Source organism: Silurus aristotelis (genome assembly GCF_946808225.1).
Source record: "Silurus aristotelis genome assembly, chromosome: 20".
Classification (NCBI taxonomy): Eukaryota; Metazoa; Chordata; class Actinopteri; order Siluriformes; family Siluridae; genus Silurus; species Silurus aristotelis.
In genome coordinates, this window is record NC_139593.1 from 15,187,184 (window position 1) to 15,206,538 (window position 19,355).

Below are 19,355 nucleotides of genomic sequence, written 5' to 3' on the forward strand. Positions count from 1 at the left end.
CTCTGGTTTTCTGCTCAAGTCCAAAGACATGCATTGTAGCCTGATTTTACATTACCTGTGATTGCCTGTGATTGAACCCTGTGATGAGCTGGCACCTTATTCAGGGCGTACCCCACAATGTGCTGAGACTATACAATTGGGCCACCAATAACTTTCAATAATAAACAAATATTAGTTTTTAAGTTGAATATTGATGAAATTTAAAATGTATAACTGATGCTGTACATTAAAGCCAGTAGCAGAATCCTTTGTGGTCCGCATTTGGCCTTACCTATGTTTTTTTTACCTCAGGACCACAGGTTGCATAAACAGTTTTGCATTTAAGCGTCTATCACTGCGCATCTCAACAATGATGGAGCTGTAATGAATGGACATTTGCAGCCACCCAGATGATGAAGGGTTCCCTTTTGCATCTGGTTCAGCTCAAGGTTTCTACCTCATTGCCACCTCAGGGAGTTTTCCTTGCCACGGTCGCCACTGGCTCATTATAGCTAAACTTACAACTATAAGGATATAAGTTTATACGCACTATAAAAAATAAAAATTAATTAAATTAAATTTAACCTAGTGTGTACTATTTATAATGTAGAAATAAAGTGTCGATAGAATCAGCAGATTGAAATGGTGTACAAATGGCATTCATGCTTCAAAGACACAAGTAACAGTGAAAACATCCATCATAAAAGAATGTGTGGTCTTATGCAGTACTGTGTTTGTGTGTGGGTTAATAAACAAAGAATTAATCCCATGGATAAAATGTTCTCTGGAAGCACAAGTGTTGGCTGATGCAGTTGACCTAGGACAATATCAAGTTCTCTCTGTCTTTAACAATGCTCCCTTGTGATGACGCTTTTTTTTTTTATCCTAAGAAAGTAAAGCCTGGGTTCTTCACAGGGTGTGTTTGAGTAAAACAGGGTGTGATCTGGAATCATCACAGAGCGTCTGTGCTTACATGTTTTATAGCAGTAGACAGTATCACAAGTGTGTACATGTACACTTAGCAGACAGAGATCACTCCATGTGTTGTTTGTCAGTTTGCCCGTGGTTGCCTTTATGGGTCAGCTGCCGATTAATCATTTTCCACAGTCTCATTTCCTGATGTTCTGCTCAAGGGACACAAAGAAAGATCCAAAACTTCCAAGCACGTGACCTCAAACTCCAGCTTCCAGCAGACTGCATGTGATTATTTTTGTCCAATATGTTCCTACACAGACTAAATCCTCTCAGGAAGTACAGAGAATAAATTTCTCATCACCACAGCGCTGACTCACTCGCTGTCTCTCCCACACCTCTCCCTACATTGAAGACTTTTGCAGAGTCAGGCCCAGAGAAAGCTCTCTCTGGTCCACCCCAAACCAAATAGGTTAAATACACAGACATTACAGTTTGCATGTGTGTATGTGGTTTTGTGTAGTTGTGTGTGTCTACAGGCTTGTAGCTGACCTTTCTGATTGCTGATAAACAGGATGTGGTGTCGTATGCTACCGATATTTGTTTTCAGTGGCGGTTTTGGGTGTCAGATACATCAATTTTTGCAGTTTTAAATGTGTGTGTACTAGTCTTACAAGTTTATTACAAGGTGTAAAGCAAAGCCATTTTGAATCATTGCCTGTTTATGCTTCAGATACTTGTATCTTCATCATTTGTGGACAGTAATGATGTAATTGTAATTTGTTACTGTACTTAATTTGTTTTTTCACATATCTGTACTTCAAGTATTTTCATTTGACTTTACTTTAACTTCACTACATTTTAAAGTCATCAGCAGTGCCAGATTTAGGCAGAGGCGAAGGGGCAGACGGCCAGGGAGGTATTTTGTTGGGGGGGAAGCACGGAGCATCCAAGCAAAAATAAATCAGTGGGGTTTTTTTGTGACTTTTTTTTACCGCTCATTTGCACGGTTGTCAATTATTATATCATGTCACAGTCAATGAACCTGGTCGAAGTTCCCTCACTCATGCAGTCAGAAATGAAAGGCAGGGGTTGTTTGACAGCTTTCCAGGCAAGTTGTTTGGGCGGCTACATACACGACGCAGAGTAAGTGAAAAATCAGACGTGGTAAATGATATTCCTATTTAAATATAACATGGTCCTTGCTTTAATATTAAATTCACCAACATATACCACCTGTTTTTATATTGTTTTATGTAATTATGTTTTAGAATAACTTATATTGTAAATCTTCATGAATTTGTCTCCTGTACAGATACTGATTTCATCTGCTGCCTGAGCCTTGATGCTTCATAAGATTGTTGCCCCTGGATAATAGGTTATGTCAAATACTTATGTTTTACAGTTCACATCATTTTTTACTAAGCACATCATTCACAATGCCTGTAATGAAGATTGAATTGAAATAAGTTAGAACCAGAGGAATAAGTTCTACCAATAAATCTCATTCTAAAAATGGTATCCACTGACATTTAAATTCAGCACCACTGCAAGAAAAGGTATATGGAAGTCTCAAAAGCCTCTGAACACCTACGTGTCCTTGCCTGAACTGTTAATTGTGTGGCATACGTCCTGAGAATTTACTTTGGCTGCTTTCCAAACTTCTCCATGTACACTTCTCGAATGAGCAAACAGTTTGGAAGCATGTTTTGGACACTGCTGTGATGATGGTGACTTTTCTCACAGTGCTATATTTAAACTGTGACGGCTGACCTGCTTCTAATGGAGATATATTATTATTACAGACTATTAATACAGTATCAGCTGATGGGTTGGAACAGGGAAAAGATTACACTGCAGGTACACTGCAGGAGAAGCCAGCAGGGCTAGCTCAAGCCATTTTGTGGCACTAGGTTATGGAACAAGATTTTTAGATATGCTTTATAAAAAAACTTTTTTAAATAATAAACTAAATGGTATGAAGCAGTACACTGTTTTGACTACTTTGCAATGGAAATATACATGCAGCCTTATGTAACCTTGTACATGGTGATTGAAATTAAGTATTTATCCAATAAAAATAACACTTTTAACAATGGAAATCGTTACACAGCTTTACAGAAAACAATATATATTTTTATTTTATAGTATAGATTATTATATTGATTCCTGTGTGTGTTTCAATAATATAAAACCCAGTAGGGAGGTGGTAGTGGTTAAGGCATTAGGCTTCGTGTTCTTATGAACAAAAATCTAACAACAATAACAACAATTTTACAAATTGAATTTACTGTTCAGGCTCTACCCTAGGGCTTTATAGCAGAACAGTGCATTTAATTTGTAAAATACATTCACAGCATTTTGCAGGGGTCCTTATCCAGAACCACTTGCAATTATGTCATTTTTAGGGGTTAAGGGATTTAAGGAGCACAGCAGCAGCTTGGTAGCAATTAGATTTAAACTTACAACCTTCTGATCATTCATCCAATGACTACAATCTAATGCTGATCTACCACTTTTATCGCAAGCTATATACATGAGTGCTGCCCTCAGGAACTTTCTTATACAACATTTTGTGGCACCCTTTTTTATACAGAGCCAAGTTTTTGCTATGTTCTTTCATTTTTTTTAAACAGCGGATGCTCTAGAGGATGTATAATGTTTGGGCTGTTGTATAATTAAACTCTTATTGATATTTTTCCATGTCCAAATTTGTCCTGGACTTGTTTTTAATAACTCCTGGGAATGTATTATGGTTTGTTTAGGCATATCTTTTAATTAACTCTGGGGCATTACAGGAACAGATGGATTTCTACCGAGATGTGACACTTCATCTGCACACAGTTTGAGGTGCAGGATGTATTGTTCAAGGGAACCTAATGTAACCTTTTAGCCATGACCATTGTTAAACCACCATTTAATGTCATACCGACACAAAGCCATGGTTACATAGGGCAAAGCTTTCAAGAGCACCACCCTTCACTTTTCACTGTTATGTGAAGACAAAACTGTTCTATTTTCCTTTCTAAACTTTGGGAAAAGTTTCATGGTCTTTTGTTGCAAAAAAGGTCATACAATGGAGTTTATGGCTGCATATTCTTTTATCATTATCAGTAACACTTAAATCCTTATCTATCACAATTTTAGATGGCATTTATGTGGTCCTTTATATCAAAGAAAATAAAACCCTTGCATAAGAACTAAATCCTTCCATCCCTAAAATGTCACAAGGAAAAAAACATGTATAATTTTTTAAGGTACTTTTATTACCGTTTATGAAACAACTGGTGTTTTGAACTTTGACTCTACAGCTTCCGGCAGGTGCTACCATCACTCGGCACGGCCAAATCCCAAAAGCATTTTAGCTGGGGCTGATTTTATAACACTTTCCCTCAATGAGTCGGTGTTAACAGATACATAACTGCAGCATGTAATACACTGTACATCAAACACATAGACAGAACCCACTTTTAATATTTTGTAATTCAATTGACTAGCAATCCTACCAAACATAAAAGTGCTGTACTGTATAAACCTATGAATGATTTAAATTATATTTTATAACTTTTTAGTAGACTATGAATGAAAAAGAAGTGAAAAACAACAGAGGATGTGCACAGTTGTACTTCCTATTCCAGAAGAGGTGTTTTGGGAATAAAGAGCTTTTGGTTTGTGTTTTTTGTTTGTGATTTTGAAATAAACAGCTGTGTACTACACATATGTTCATCGTTTATAGGAAAAGAAGTCATGTTTAGTGCTTGTGTTTGGTTCTTTTTTTCCAATTGTCCATTGTCCATTTGGATATACAATCCCATCTGACCATCCTGACTAAATGGCATTCCGACTGCTCCATTGGTCAAATTTCCCATCGTAAACATGAAAATTTATTTTTAGCACTAACAGAGGATGGAAAATCTTAACTACAAAACATTAAATATCCGATGAAACTTTGTGTGCATCCTGTTTTTATACCTTTGGATGTGTCAGGTGTTGCATGAATATTAGTCATAGCTAAGTATGCTAATTCTTTTGCCAAATATATAAATGGAATGAATAAAAGAATATTGACATATAATAACAATTTTTCATAATATGAGGAAAGTCCCTCATGTAAAAGTGGACTACAAAAAAGTTTCTAAAGAATAATTTGGATGATTTATTATTTTAGCCTGTTGTCTAATCAGCTTCTGCTTTTAGCATCGTAAAACTACAAAAAGCCGGATCCTTAGCTGCATCTAAATACATTAACATTTTCTACAGTTTGGTAAACAGCTGATTTAACAGAAATACTGCAAAACTTTGATAATCCCAGGCATCTGAAAACATCACCATAGCACAGATCATAACCTGCCTTCATTATAGCATTTTTCCAAAAGTCTGCAATTATAATGCAATGCATTCTCTGATTATTATCCAAACACACAACCCTTCCACTCCTTGGTTTCCAGGCCAGAGTATAAATGAGTCACCACCCCACCCAAATAAGACAGAATCCCAAAAGCCCAAGTGAGAGCCTAAGCACAGCTGTGCATGTGAAGTAATGTGCACATTTATTAATACCACCTTTAACTAAATAGCATATATATTTGTACATTTTATCATAAACACAGCTGCAGAGTTTCAGTGTGGTTTGAAGCACCACAAGGCCAACAAGGAAACTTGTGTTTGCTCTCATGTCCATGCTAATCAGTCCAGTTCTATTATCTCAATAGCCATCTATAAATCACATATGAAAACTATAAAAGGATGTTAAGGTAATCTAAGGTGGGACTCAGGGCGTAACAAATTTCATGCCTTAGATTATTCCCCAAATGGAGTAAAAGCATGTTTTTATGGTATCAAATATAAATGTTAAGGAAGCTGTTTGATCCACCCCCATACTAAAAAGCACATTGTTTAAATTTCTTGTTGGAAAGTCCCAGCTGAATCAAGGGGCTTAAACTCGGATGTCATGACATTGATCTGCAGATCTGGATGAACTTCATAAACAATGTTCTAGTTAGAATAAATTGAATCATTGAATTTCAAGCATGGCCATAGGCTTTAATGTTATGTACACCAGTTCCATGGTTAACAGTACATAAATTACTGTACAAAATAAACAAAGAAAAAAAAAACCAGGAAAATATTAATGTACATGCACATTTGTGTTAGCCGCATATGGATGTGCATTGATGATGAGTCAGACTTTGACTCATGAGAACTTTCATTGAAAAACAGCTTATCTAAAAAAAAAAAAAAAAAAAAAAAAAAAAAAAGATTTACTGGAGCGTAATTTGCATTTCCTTTACCATTGAATGCACATGATTGAACCCCCAAACAATGGTTAGCAACACCCTCTGAAATGTTTTGTGTGAGTTCTCTTTTAAATGCATATTTGGCCAAGGCATAGCTTTCCTCCTTGGCTTGCATTCCTTTGAATTACATCATGCTTCCCCTTCTATAGTTCTATAAGTTCATTTCACAGAGGCAGCTGGAATATCGCTAGCGACCCAAGACAAATGATCTTGAGGACAGACACAACTAGAGTCGATTAGAAATGGCAACGCTCAACGTAAAACTCTGGCGAAGAATGCATGCAAAATATCCTCTAATTATCTGAGGCAACACTCTGAGGAATGTCTGGTTCCTCGGCAACAACCGCTGTGTCTCTCAAACAAGTGGCTTCTTTTATAACAAACTCAACACTGCATCTGTGGTGTGGCACTAATGCATTCAAATGTCTTTCATTTTTACATTATCTTTAGCAGATGCTTTTACAGACAGCATAATGCGGCCATTACGATTGGCTATAATTTCAAACACAAACATTGTCTAATAAAAGGTCATTTTATGAATTTTTTATCATTGATATCGGTGATGTTTTAGGTGAAATAATTCTTAAACCAAACCCGCATCAAAGACCCGCACCAGGAGACAGCAAAATATATATTCCAGGGTGGCAAGCTTGGCAAATCTAATCTTTGAGGATGTCCGAATATCCCTTAAATATCCCTTAGATACAAACCTGTGGCGCATTTGATTCCCTTAATTTATCAAGTGTACGCTTCACTTATTTCCATGAAAGCATGGCCTTTCCCACTATAAATCAACCCTGCCGCTAGAAACTTTGATGCCCAGACTAGGAACAATCCTAGTGTTCATTGGCAGAATGCATTTGTCCCATTTTCCTGTCTGAAGCTCCCTTGAGAAACAACACCCTGTGCTTTTTATGAGAAGAACTGACACTGTCTTGGGCCAAGCTCATAAACCCTAACCACTTGCCTGTTTGCACGCAATCACAGATCATCCTCTTAACCCTTTCAAACAACTCCCCCTGCAAGGCTCCCCCAAAGCCCTTCATTGCGAAGCCACTTTATGAAGCTGCCAGAGTTTTCTCATGCTCTCCCTGTTGGCCCTGACTCATGCATGACTCATGCAGAGAAGTGTGGGGGAATTTTTCTTGTACCTTGATGAGTACTGGAGCAACCCCTGACTCACCCTCCACCCATTCACACTTCCATCCAGCATGACATTCTGCAGAAACATCTTGAAGGACACTAAAGTGACACTGTCCATATGGCACAAAGCACTTCCCGTTTGTAGAGATAAGGTTATATGGTGTAACAAGGCTTCATGAGAGGAAAATATGTTCTCAGCTTTTAAAAAAAAATCTCCTATGTAAAATAAATAGCTTTGGGAGTGCTCCTTTATTCGAAGAATTTCTCTTATGCACAGAAGTTAATCATTCTAGCATAGTTCTTTGGGCAACTGGTTTTATGGGACATTTTATAGACAGCTGGCTAGTGTCCATTTCTGTGATATATTTAAATATTTTCAAATTCGAAGGTCAAAACCCCTGTATTTTTTCATTCCAAAATATTCCTGTTGTCAAAAAAGGAACCACATGAGTTTCCTTGGGCTGCATTAAAAAGTTGTTTCTATCTGAAGTGCAAGTAGCATACAATTTTTTAAGGTGAAAGTGGTAACTCAGTAGTTAAGGTTCTGGGTTACTGATTAGGTGACCCCAACTTCCTAACATCATTGTGGTATGCAAAGAATGAATTTCACTGTAATGGCAAAAAGCCTTTTTATTTCTAACTCATAAAAGAGGAGACTTTAGAAGCATATGATTTATAAAATGTACAGTCCACAATGCAGTTGTAAATGAGTGAATGCATTAACAGCTTTAAACTGAATCAATGTGAGTTGTATTTATGCAAATATGAATCAATCTCAATTTAGGAAATTTTGAAGTGGCTGAAACTGTAAAGTGGGCAGTATGGTCTATCAGGGGGTAGGGCTGCAGCCTTAAAGCTCCAGGGTCCTGGGTTCCATCCTATGCATTGTCAATGTTTGATTGTTGTTTTTTTCCGGAGTGTCCAAGCAGTTTTCCTCTGGGTTCTCAGGTTTTCTTCCACCTATCAAAAACATGCCAGCAGGTGGACTGTTTGCACTAAATTGCCCCTAGGTGTGAATGAGTGTGTGCATGCACAGGATAAAGTAGTAACTAAAACGGAATATATGAATTTACCTTTTCAATGATCGCCTATCGTTTGCATACTATGGTATATGTTCATGCTGAAATGTACAGAAATAAATACTAAAAACTTTTACACATTTTGCTCTAAAAAATTATAAACTTATTCCTAATGAGCAAGTCAGAGGTGACGGTGGGAAGGAACTTTGAGAGAACCCATCCTTATCTGATTTATTTAGTTTATACTGTATTCTGGAAATGTATTAAATATTTAACATGAAATCAATTTTGATCAAGTTATTAACTTAACTATGTACCGGCACTGGCCACACAGCCCCACAGCATGATGGAACCTCGCCCAAATTTTACTGTGGGTAGCAAGTGTTTTTCTTGGAACGTTGTGTTCTTTTGCCCCCTGTTATGGCCCAATAACCGAATAAATCTTTGTTTCATCAGTCCACAGCACCTTATTCCAAAATGAAGCTGGCTTGTCCAAATGTGCGTTTGCATACCTCAAGCGACTTTTGTGGCGTGTGTGCAGAAAAGGCTATTTCACATCACTCTCCCATACAGCTTTTCCTTGTGTAATGTGCGCTGAATTGTTAAACGATGCACAGTGACAACATCTGCAGCAAGTTGATGTTGTAGGTGTTTGGAGGTGGTCTGTGGGCTGTTTTTGACCGTTCTCCCCATCCTTCGCCTTTGCCCTTTCCAATATTTGATGTGGCCTGCCACTTCTGGACTTAACAAGAACTGTGCCTGTGGTCTTCTATTTTCTTAATATGTTCCTCACAGTGGACACTGACAGCTTATATCTCTGTGATAACTTTTTGTACCCTTCCCCTAAACCATAATGTTTTCAGATCATTTGAGAATTGTTTTGAGACCCCCATGTTGCCACTCTTCAGAGGAGACTCAAAGAGAATACCAACTTGCAATTGGCCACCTCAAATACCTTTTCTCATGATGGGATGCACCTGTCTATGAAGTTCAAGGTTTAATGAGCTCACCAAACCAATTGTGTGTTCCAATTAATCAGTGCTAAGTGGTTACAGGTATTCAAATCAACAAAATGGCAAGGGTGCCCAAATTTATGCACCTGTCTAATTTCGTTTTGATGCATGTTGCGCATTTTCTGTTAATCCAATAAACCTCATTTCAATACTGAAATATTACTGTGCCCTTCAGTTATTTGATAGATCAAAATGAAATTGCTGATCCAAACACCCTAATATTTATCAATGAAAATCATGGACATTGTCAGAGGTTCCTAAACTTTTGCATACAACTGTATTTGATTAATGAATACATATTTATAACAAGTTAAATTTAGAACTCTTAAGCTTACACCTTGGTTTGTTTCAAACATTTTGGGCTTTCAAAAAACTTTTGCCCTATTGGTGGGGAATTATGAATATTTCATACAGAAATTGTCGCAAACACTGCCAGCCAGGATTCCAGGAGAGCCTACCTGGACCTGCTCATTGGGTGGGAGAGGATGCCGCCTTGATTTAAGCCACACCAACTAAATGCTGCGATCACTGAACTCAAATATTTTAACAATCCTTATTCAATCCCTATCCTTTCTCCCTCTCTATCTCCCTTTTTGTCAAGTTAAACATGCTCCATAGGTACCAGTAACCAGTGTTCCTGTCCCTTTCTTCTCTTTGTCTCTGCCTGATCTGCCTGACCTCTGGATAGAGTTATTTTCAACTTGAGCCCACTCTGTGCAGCTGAGGATGGTCCCACTTGATCAGCCTAAAGATCCATAAAGTTAAAGAGCAACTCAGGCACTATGAGGATGTATTTGAACTGTAATTAATATTAACAGTCTACTACAATGGCTCAGGACCACAGGGTGCATGAACAGTTTTGCATTTAAGTGCCAATCACTGAACAGTACACCTCAACAATGATGGAACTGTAATGAATGGACATTCGGTGCCACCCAGACGAGGATGGTCTCCCTTTTGAGTCTGTTTCCTCTCAAGGTTTGTTCCTGATGCCATCTCAGGGAATTTTTTCTCACCACAGTTGCCACTGGTTCGCTTATTAGGGATAAACTTAATTATAAGGAAGACATTTATAAGCACTACACTTATTCATTATTTTACAGAACTTTATAACTGCTTGAGATAATGTCTATTGTTAAAATGGCTATACAAATAAAAGTGAACTGAGTAACTGCAGATAGCCTTTTCCTCCAAACATATTAGGCTGCCCTGTGATACAGTGGCAGGGCTGCACATGACTCAGAGGAAGCATGTGTTACTTCTCACTGTCCCTGTTTGGCAGCTATCATACAACAGAAAACTGACCAGTGGGTGGGAAATAACAATTTGGCATTTGACAAAAAGGCATAAAAATCTAGGGCAAAAGTAAAGAACCCTTAACTGCCTCCCTAATACAAATTTATCAGATTTGCAAGAACACTTCCATTTTACAAGCATTGCAGTAAAAAATAATGGCCTCACAAATGCTTTTAAATTAACACCTGTTTCGATTAAAAAATACACAAACTGTGTATAGTCGAGAAAAAAAACATCGAATTGAATATGTAGTTTTACAGTTGTATAATGTGGATACAAAGTAGGCTGTAATACTGTATAAAGTGATCTTTTAAATTACAGTATAACTTATAGAATATCTAATGTTTCCTTCCTAATTAAACTTCTCCTTTGAGTACTTTGATACATAAACTTATATTTTGAATAAAATGGCTTTTATATGATCAAAAACATCTGAAGATAAAAGAGCTATGATTTCTGTGCACTGGACCAGGAACTGCACAGTCTCAGTTAATTGGTCCTGGGCTTGGCATAGAAACATTGGGAAAAAACACAAATATTTTGTAAAATCTTCTGTCAAATTCTCAGGCCATGGGAACTTTCTCAAAACAAATAATTTGAGGATCTGATTTCTATTCAAGTCCTCTAGGTCAGGCCTATTAAACCAGGAACCTAAAGGTCAGATTTAGCCTGTATCAGTTTCTAGATAAAATGTGTAAGGCTTTGTATTCATTCATAATGATGAACATACAAATAATATAGTCATGCTTTACTCATTATATTTGTTTTATACATACAAAGTAACTGAATATACAAGACAAAACAAATAACATCAGAAAAACTAAACTATTGTTAGGTGAGGTAGATGAGGCAGAATTGGACAAACATTAGGACATTCAGGCCAGAAGGACATGCCAAGATGTTGAGGCTGGACAGAGTAGGCGGGTGAGAATGCAAATGTGCAGGCTTTAGTGCTGCCATGGTGACTAAAGCAGTAGCCCATAACAGAACAGGCTTTCATGGGATCACAGTGTCGCCCACCACTGTGCTGGGGGTTAAGGTCGCCATCAGGGGTCAGAAATCCCTCTCATTCTCTTCATCCTCTTCCTTGTTTCTATCTCTTTCCTGTGCAGGACTCTCATTAACTGTACAAAAGAAAATTTGTTTCCCTGGATTGTGTTGCACCTTTGATTTAGCAAAGGAGGGAACATCCGTTTTTTGTCAATAGATAGATGGATCAGAAACATTTTCTAATGCATGTGCATTGCGAATTTTTCTCCCACAAGACATTCTGATATTATTACATTTCCCTATAATAACTTTATATCAGTAAAGTCTACAGTTGTCTACAGGCCGCATATTTACAACTCCCCTTAAGACCCAAAGCAAAGTCCCTAAGGACATATTGCATGTTCTTGACCCTGAAACACAAGAAAAACCTAAATAAGGAAAATAATGGCCATGGGAAAGCCATTTTTGCTTACGTCACTTTCTAAACGTTGCCCAGCTGTGTAATGAAGTCACATTCCTCCATTTCTTTCTTGATTTACTAAAAATTATCTAAATTCACTACACACTAATCAAGTGAACCTATAATGATTTCATATTATTTAGTAATATTTATATAATATGTATATTCATTTATTATTAATAGTACAGTGCATCTGGGAAAGTATATTTTTTCAACAATTTTGTTATGTTACAGCCTTCAAAATGGATTCAATTCATTTTTTCCCCTCAAAATTCCACAAAAAATACCCCATAATGACAAAGTGAAATACGTTTTTTAAAATGTATTACAAATAAAACAAGTCTTCACAGCCTTGCTCAATAATTTGTTGAAGCACTTTTGGCACTAATTACAGCCTCAAGATGTTTTTGAGTATGATGCTACAAGCTTGGCACACCTACTTTTGAGCAGTTTCTCCTATTCTTCTTTGCAGAACCTCTTAAGCTCTATGATAGCCATTTTCAGATCCCTCCAGAGATGTTTATTCAGGTTAAAGTCTGTGCACTGGCTGGGCCACTCAAGGACATTCACAGAGTTTTCCATAGCCACTCCTTTATCATCTTGGCTGTGTGCTTAGGGTCGTTGTTCTGTTGGAAGATGAACCATTGCCCCAGTCTGAGGTCCAAAGCGCTCTGAAGCAGGTTTTCATCAGGGATGTCCCTGTACATTGACTAGTTTCCCATTTCCTGCCACTGAAAAGCATCCCCACAGCATGATGCTGCCACCACCATGCTTCACTATAAGGATGGTATCGGCCAGGTGATGAGCGGTACCTGGTTTCCTACAGACATGACACTTGGCATTCAGGCCGAAGAGTTCAATCTTTGTTTCTCATAGTCTGAGAGTCCTTTAGGTGTTTTTTGGCAAAAAGAAAGGACAGAGCAGAGAGAGAGAGAGAGCTCAGCAAAAGCCTGATGGCTTACTTGCCATTTCCTTAGCATTTTGTTATGGAGTTTAGTGCTAGCCCAATGCCCACCCTCCTCCTTTCACAACTAAGCAACCATGGGGGGGTTAAGGGCGGATGATCGGATCTCGAACCAGGCTGCCACTTTTGGGCCCTTGAGCAAGGCCCTTAATCCCCCTGTAACCACTAGGCTACCACCTCCCCTGTATGATATAGTAGTATGTAATTGTATATAATACTATATAGTATCAGAATCAGAATCAGGTTTATTGGCCAAGTGTGTTCACACACACACACACACACACACACACACACACACACACACACACACACACCAGGAATTTGGTTCCAGCCGTCAGTGATTTTTAAAAGTACAGACATAAATAATACTACACATACTAGTTTGGACTATACAAGACAAAACAGACAAATCAAAACAGACTATAAGAGACAATGTAAAACAATATACGAGTATCACACTTTATGACAGATAATGTATATAAAGTGTGAGAGTGCATGGTAGTGCAAATAACAGCACTGTGTGTCAGGTACGATAAAGAGTTACCATAAAACTTTTGTACAATATACAGCAGCAATAGTGTGTGTAGTATAGTGTAGTGTGTTATTATAGTAGTATATAATTAGATATATTTGTATAGTAGTATATAATAGTATATATGAATTTATAATGTATGATATATAATTGACTATAAGTAGTATATCGTATGAGATTCAGTATAAGTGAATACACTGTCCAAATCTACCTGGTAATGAATTTTTTGGGACTTGGCCACTGGCTTGATTGTTTGTCCATGTGCGCGGTCACGTGGTGTTGAACCGCAGCCTGAGAGCGCGTCTCACTTGTCTTTGCCTCCACCCGCTCCAGCGCCGCACATGCCCGAACTCAGATCCTTACACTGCACAATCCCCGTCAGGAAACCTTCATGGGAACACGGGGACGAGATGAACTCCGAGGAAGAATGGAATGAGAGACACGACGTCACCTTTCCTTCCCATGCATCATCTCTTTAAGCGGATTTTCTTACCAATAGCTCATCTGTCTGTGGGACCCTGAGCTACAGGTGAGAACTGCACTGAGATTAAACTACTTTCATCCTTAGGTTGCATTTGTCAATTTGTGACAATGTGTCTGTTTTTGTTGTTGTTGATGGTTTTTTTTGCCCAAGGCAGTCAAAATTGGGTGGCAAAGTTGACCACTAAGGGCTGGCAGAACCAAATAGTACAAGTATAAATAGTATAGTATAATAAAATTTTCATGTGCATGATATCTGATTGGTCTCTTTAGTGCAAATGAACAATACTTTGCAATCCATTTTCTAAAACAATGCTTCATTTTAATCAGCTTGAAATATATCCAGTATATAAATATTACATTCATCGGTGTATTGCATGAGAGAAAATGGACTTCTTATATATTATTTGAGGTTTAAGTAGCAAGAAACAGTGTATATTCATGATGTTTACAAACTACAGTATATAGTTTGTATATGTTTATTAATTATTTATATTGAAGCTGAGTTTGCATACTATTAATATGCATTCTATACAGTGTTTTAGGTTTGTGTTAAGTGTTAAGAAAGTGTCGAAAATGTTAATAATTTAGGAGACGGAAGCGAATTTCCGAATGTTTTATTGATATTTTTTAATAACTTGCGTGCTCAAACTAACTGCAGCATGGTGAACCTTTGACCATCCTGCTTGGTATATATTTGCCAGATGTCTTCTTAAGACACTGCATTCTTCAAATCAGATCTGTGATGGGGTGAGGATTCCATTGGATTCATGGGGTTGCAATATGTTTTATATGCGAATGCAAATGTCTGACAATTAATAAATCAATGATTGCAATATAACATTTTGAAAAATGTTTTTAATACATTGAATTATATCAATTATACTACAAGCAGGCTTGAAATATTTTCTTTTGTTGGGGCAGTAATTAAACATGGCAAGAGGTTTATAAAGTCCTCAGGTTTATGTACATCATCTTGTGCAGACCCTGTGAAGACCACAAATATAGCTATCTGTAACTTATGTTTATTGCAAGCTTTTTTTAATATTAGCAAAATACCAAGAAAGAGGTACAGTGCATAAGTAAACTATTAAAATGTTTTAAATGTAGCTTCATGCCAGTGGTACATTATTATGAAAGGACACCCACTCAACTTCAATACATTAGAAAAGTAGGGTGGAACAAATCAGGATGGGACCTGAAAAAACCGTCTCTGAGAGACCACCATGCTAATTAGACACAGACCAGTGCGTAAAAGGAAATGAGCAAACGTATTAAAAGATATTCTTTGCTTCTGATTTTAAGGCAGAAATGTTTGTTATTAAATTCTGTGCCGGCTTAGTATTTGAAGCAGACTGTTGATCTCGTCTTCCACAAGACCGGTGGCTAAAAATAACAGCACTCAGTCAGGTCAATTTTTTTTTCAGTCTCAACATCCAACTCTAAACAGTGTTCTCTGCTGGCTTGCCTGATTAAAAAAAAATATTTAATTAGAACAAGAAGGGGAACAAGACAAACAACTGGCTTTCTCTGAGAAACAGTGAAATATTCAGTAAGAAATACCTGGTCAGCTGAACGAAGACAGAGAAGCCAAAGAATGTATTATGTTTAAAATTTGTATATTGGTTTTTCTGAAATGATAAGATACTGTAATCAGTGCTCCAATTGATGGGGGGCTGGGGGGATCTGGGACCCCCCCATAAGTTATTAGGGACCCCCCCCCATGACAAGGACCCCCCATAAGACTTGACTCAAGTCAAGCACTAATTGTAATCAAAATTTAACAACAAAATGTCTCTCATTGTCTCATTCCTATTTGTCTCCTCAGTTCTGTACCAGCATGGCGCCCATGCTTTATCCTCTCCTGTTCATTCTGCTTCCCTTACTTCATGTTCAGTCAAGCTCCCATCAGAAGCCCCAGTGGCCTTTGCAGCGTGTACCGGTAGTCCTTCCTCAACAGATTGAGGAGCGTCCTCCCCCTCATTTCATCGGCCCAGCTCATCTGGAAGTAACCTCTTCCTGCGGCCCAGAATGTCACAAAAAAGCCCCAGCACCGAGCTACTGGGACCTGCGGCGCTTCCTGTCCTACGAGACTCTCCACTCAAATGGCCAGCTGACTGAGACAGTTGTGGGAATCTACGGCTTCAACCAGAACACGCTACAGACTCCTGCAACTGAGCAGGGACGTTCCAGGGCCAAGCGCCAGATCTTTGGCTACGATGGTCGCTTTAGCATTGTGGGACACGACTTCCTCCTGAACTACCCATTTTCAGCTGCTGTGAAGCTGTCCACCGGGTGCTCCGGCACACTAGTGGGTAACCAGCATGTCCTTACTGCAGCCCATTGCATCCACGATGGAAAGAACTACGTCAAAGGTACGCAAAGGTTGCGCGTCGGGTTTCTGAAGTCACGGCAAAAGGACGCGCTGTCCAACAACAGCACTAACAACAAGATGAAGTTCCAGTGGATCAGAGTCAAGCGTACGCACGTGCCCAAGGGCTGGATAAAGGGCAATGCTAATGACATCGGCATGGACTACGACTACGCTCTCTTGGAACTCAAGAAGGCTCACAAGCGCAAACACATGAAGCTTGGAGTCAGTCCTTCTGCCAAGCAACTGCCCGGCAAGCGCGTGCAATTTTCTGGCTTTGACAACGATCGACCGGGCCAGCTTGTTTACCGATTTTGCAAAGCTGGGGATGAAACCTATGACCTCCTGTATCAGCATTGCGATGCTCAGCCTGGTGCTAGCGGCTCTGGCGTTTATGCACGGATGTGGGATCGCCGGCGCCGCCGCTGGGAACGAAAGGTGATCGGGATCTTTTCGGGACACCAGTGGGTGGATCTCAACGGTGCTGCCCAGGAGTTTAACGTAGCAGTGCGCATCACTCCTCTGAAATATGCCCAGATCTGCTACTGGATCAAAGGGAACTATGTGGACTGCAGAGAAGGCTGAACTCCAGCTGTACACCTGGATTCATTCAAATGGAGTTTAAACACCTACGAGTACATGAAACACTGGCATGTAAACACTGAAAAACTTAACACACCCATTCACACTGTAAATATACCGTTCTACATCCTTATCAATAGTTACTTAACCATATAACTTGGCAGTCTTCTTTCAGTTGGTCTTTACAATCGCATCTTCGATAACGGCGAATAAAAACTGCGGTCAGTCTTTCCATTGGAGCAAAACAGCAAACAATTGTGAATAGAGGGGAAAAAAATGAAAGCAGCAGAACGGAAAGATCACCAAAGATGCTTTTTTGTTGTTGTTTTAAATGCCTGTGGACTCTTTTAGTACAAAGCACTGTAGGTTTCAAGCCTTTGTAAGCGTTTTTTCATTGCTTGTCACAGACTGAACTCCTGTTTAACCAAAGGTGCTTAAAAAAAAAAATCTCCAAGGCAATCGTACATTTCTTTTGCTACTGCGTGAACGCCATGTGATGGCATGTATTTTTTTTATGTCTGTTAGCGCCCCCTTGTGGCCAAATATATTACTTCAGACGCCCACAATTTTCAACAAATGGTCGATGGAACCTTCTTACACTAAACACAGGGGTTTTCCTTAGAAATAAGTACTTGGAGATACGGATTCTATATACTTTAAAATGTTATACACCAATATCAGCACCTAAAGCACTTTGAAATTACTGACTTCTTTGGTCTTTAACAGCTTTGTATGCGAAATCATTCTGTACTATACAAATGTTTATTAAATAGAAAATTGCATTCTAAATTGCAAAAAAAAAATGCCAAATACTTTATTACAAAACAGAAATACCCTTTTAACATCACACTTAAAAAAAAAAAAAAAGAAATTCAGGGTATTTATGATGCATGTTTAAGTAAGATCTATTTAAGCAGAGAAATAATGTGCGTACATTTTAATCATGTGACTATGATGCCATGCCTTATACAAACCATCAGGCAAAAAATAACATACCATGTGGACAAAGCTATTAGGACACCTGACATTTCCAAGCCATATTTGGGTTCTTCCACACACTGTTACAACAAATTTGGAGGCACAAATCTGTACAGGATAGCATCACAGTGATAAAACTGTAATGAATAGACATCAGGTGCCACCCAGATGAGGATGCGTTCAAGGATTTTTCCATCTCAAGGAGTTTTTCCATTGTGCCGGCTCGCTCGGCGGATAAACTGGAATCAATAAAGACTAACGTACATTGAAATTTGTATTCCTAATCTATTTATCTTCTATTTTTATAAGCTGATTTGGAAGAACATGCATTTTTAAAAGCACTTTACAAATAACATTGAATTAAATGCCCATGTACACACAATGAGCTCCATGAAGATATGGTTCACATGGGTCGGAGTGGAAGACCTCCAAGCTATAGAGCTCTGACCTCAACCCTATTGAAACACCTTTGGGATGAATATCAATACTGACAGCACCCCAGGCTACTCACCTCACCTACATCATCAGTACCTGAATTTTACTAACACCCTTGTGAGCAAATCATCCCAAATCTCTACAAACGCACTCCAAAATCTAGTGGAACATCTTCCCAGAAGAGTGGCGGTTATTATAACAGCATACGTGGACTCTATGTGGAATGGGATGTATGAAAAATAGCGCACACTTATTTATGGTCTGGTATTCACAAAACCATATACAGTAAAACCCCGTTGTACGAGCATGATTCGTTCGTGAAAATTGCTCGTACGTTCGAACTGATTTTCCCCAGAAGAATTATTGTAAAAGTGATTTAATCCGTTCCAAGACCTCATCCGATCGCTTATTTCTGCACTTGAAAAGTATTTGGTGCCTATTTTAACAAATACACTGCAAATTACTGTATTGACATAAAGAAATACATTATTAATAATAAGATAAAATACTGTAATAAAGAAAGATAAATTAATAAAAATACAGTACCATACTGTAAACATCATTTAACACTTACCCATGTGGTAGTGGTTGATTGCGATGTTGAGATGGTGGATGGTGAGAGAGGAAGAAAGGACAATCTCCTTCTTTTGACCTTCTCTTTATGCTTCACTATGGTGCTTATGGTAGAGCTAGACACCCCATACTGCTGACATAGGTCACGAGTACGCACACCACGCTCGTACTTTTTGACTATTTCCCCCTTGGTTTCAATGGTAATACTATTTACTTTCTTTTGTCCCCCAGCACCATCACTGATTTTCTTGGGAGACATTTTTCAAGATTTCTAGCGAAATAAAAATAGAACAAAAAGTTACGTTTTTGCTGCACCGAACAACAAGAGCGA

General features: G+C 38.4%; 1 protein-coding gene across 1 annotated transcript; it reads left to right on the forward strand.

The window, feature by feature from the left end:
* Window positions 1-13,849: 13,849 nt before the first annotated feature.
* On the forward strand, window positions 13,850-18,287 carry LOC310715755 (serine protease 23-like). The gene is made up of 2 exons (XM_083522435.1): window positions 13,850-14,134; window positions 15,914-18,287. Exon 2 carries the CDS (start codon window positions 15,926-15,928, stop codon window positions 17,039-17,041), a length of 1,116 nt encoding a protein of 371 aa, XP_083378561.1. The 5' UTR covers window positions 13,850-14,134; window positions 15,914-15,925; the 3' UTR covers window positions 17,042-18,287.
* The last annotated feature ends 1,068 nt before the right edge of the window (window positions 18,288-19,355 follow it).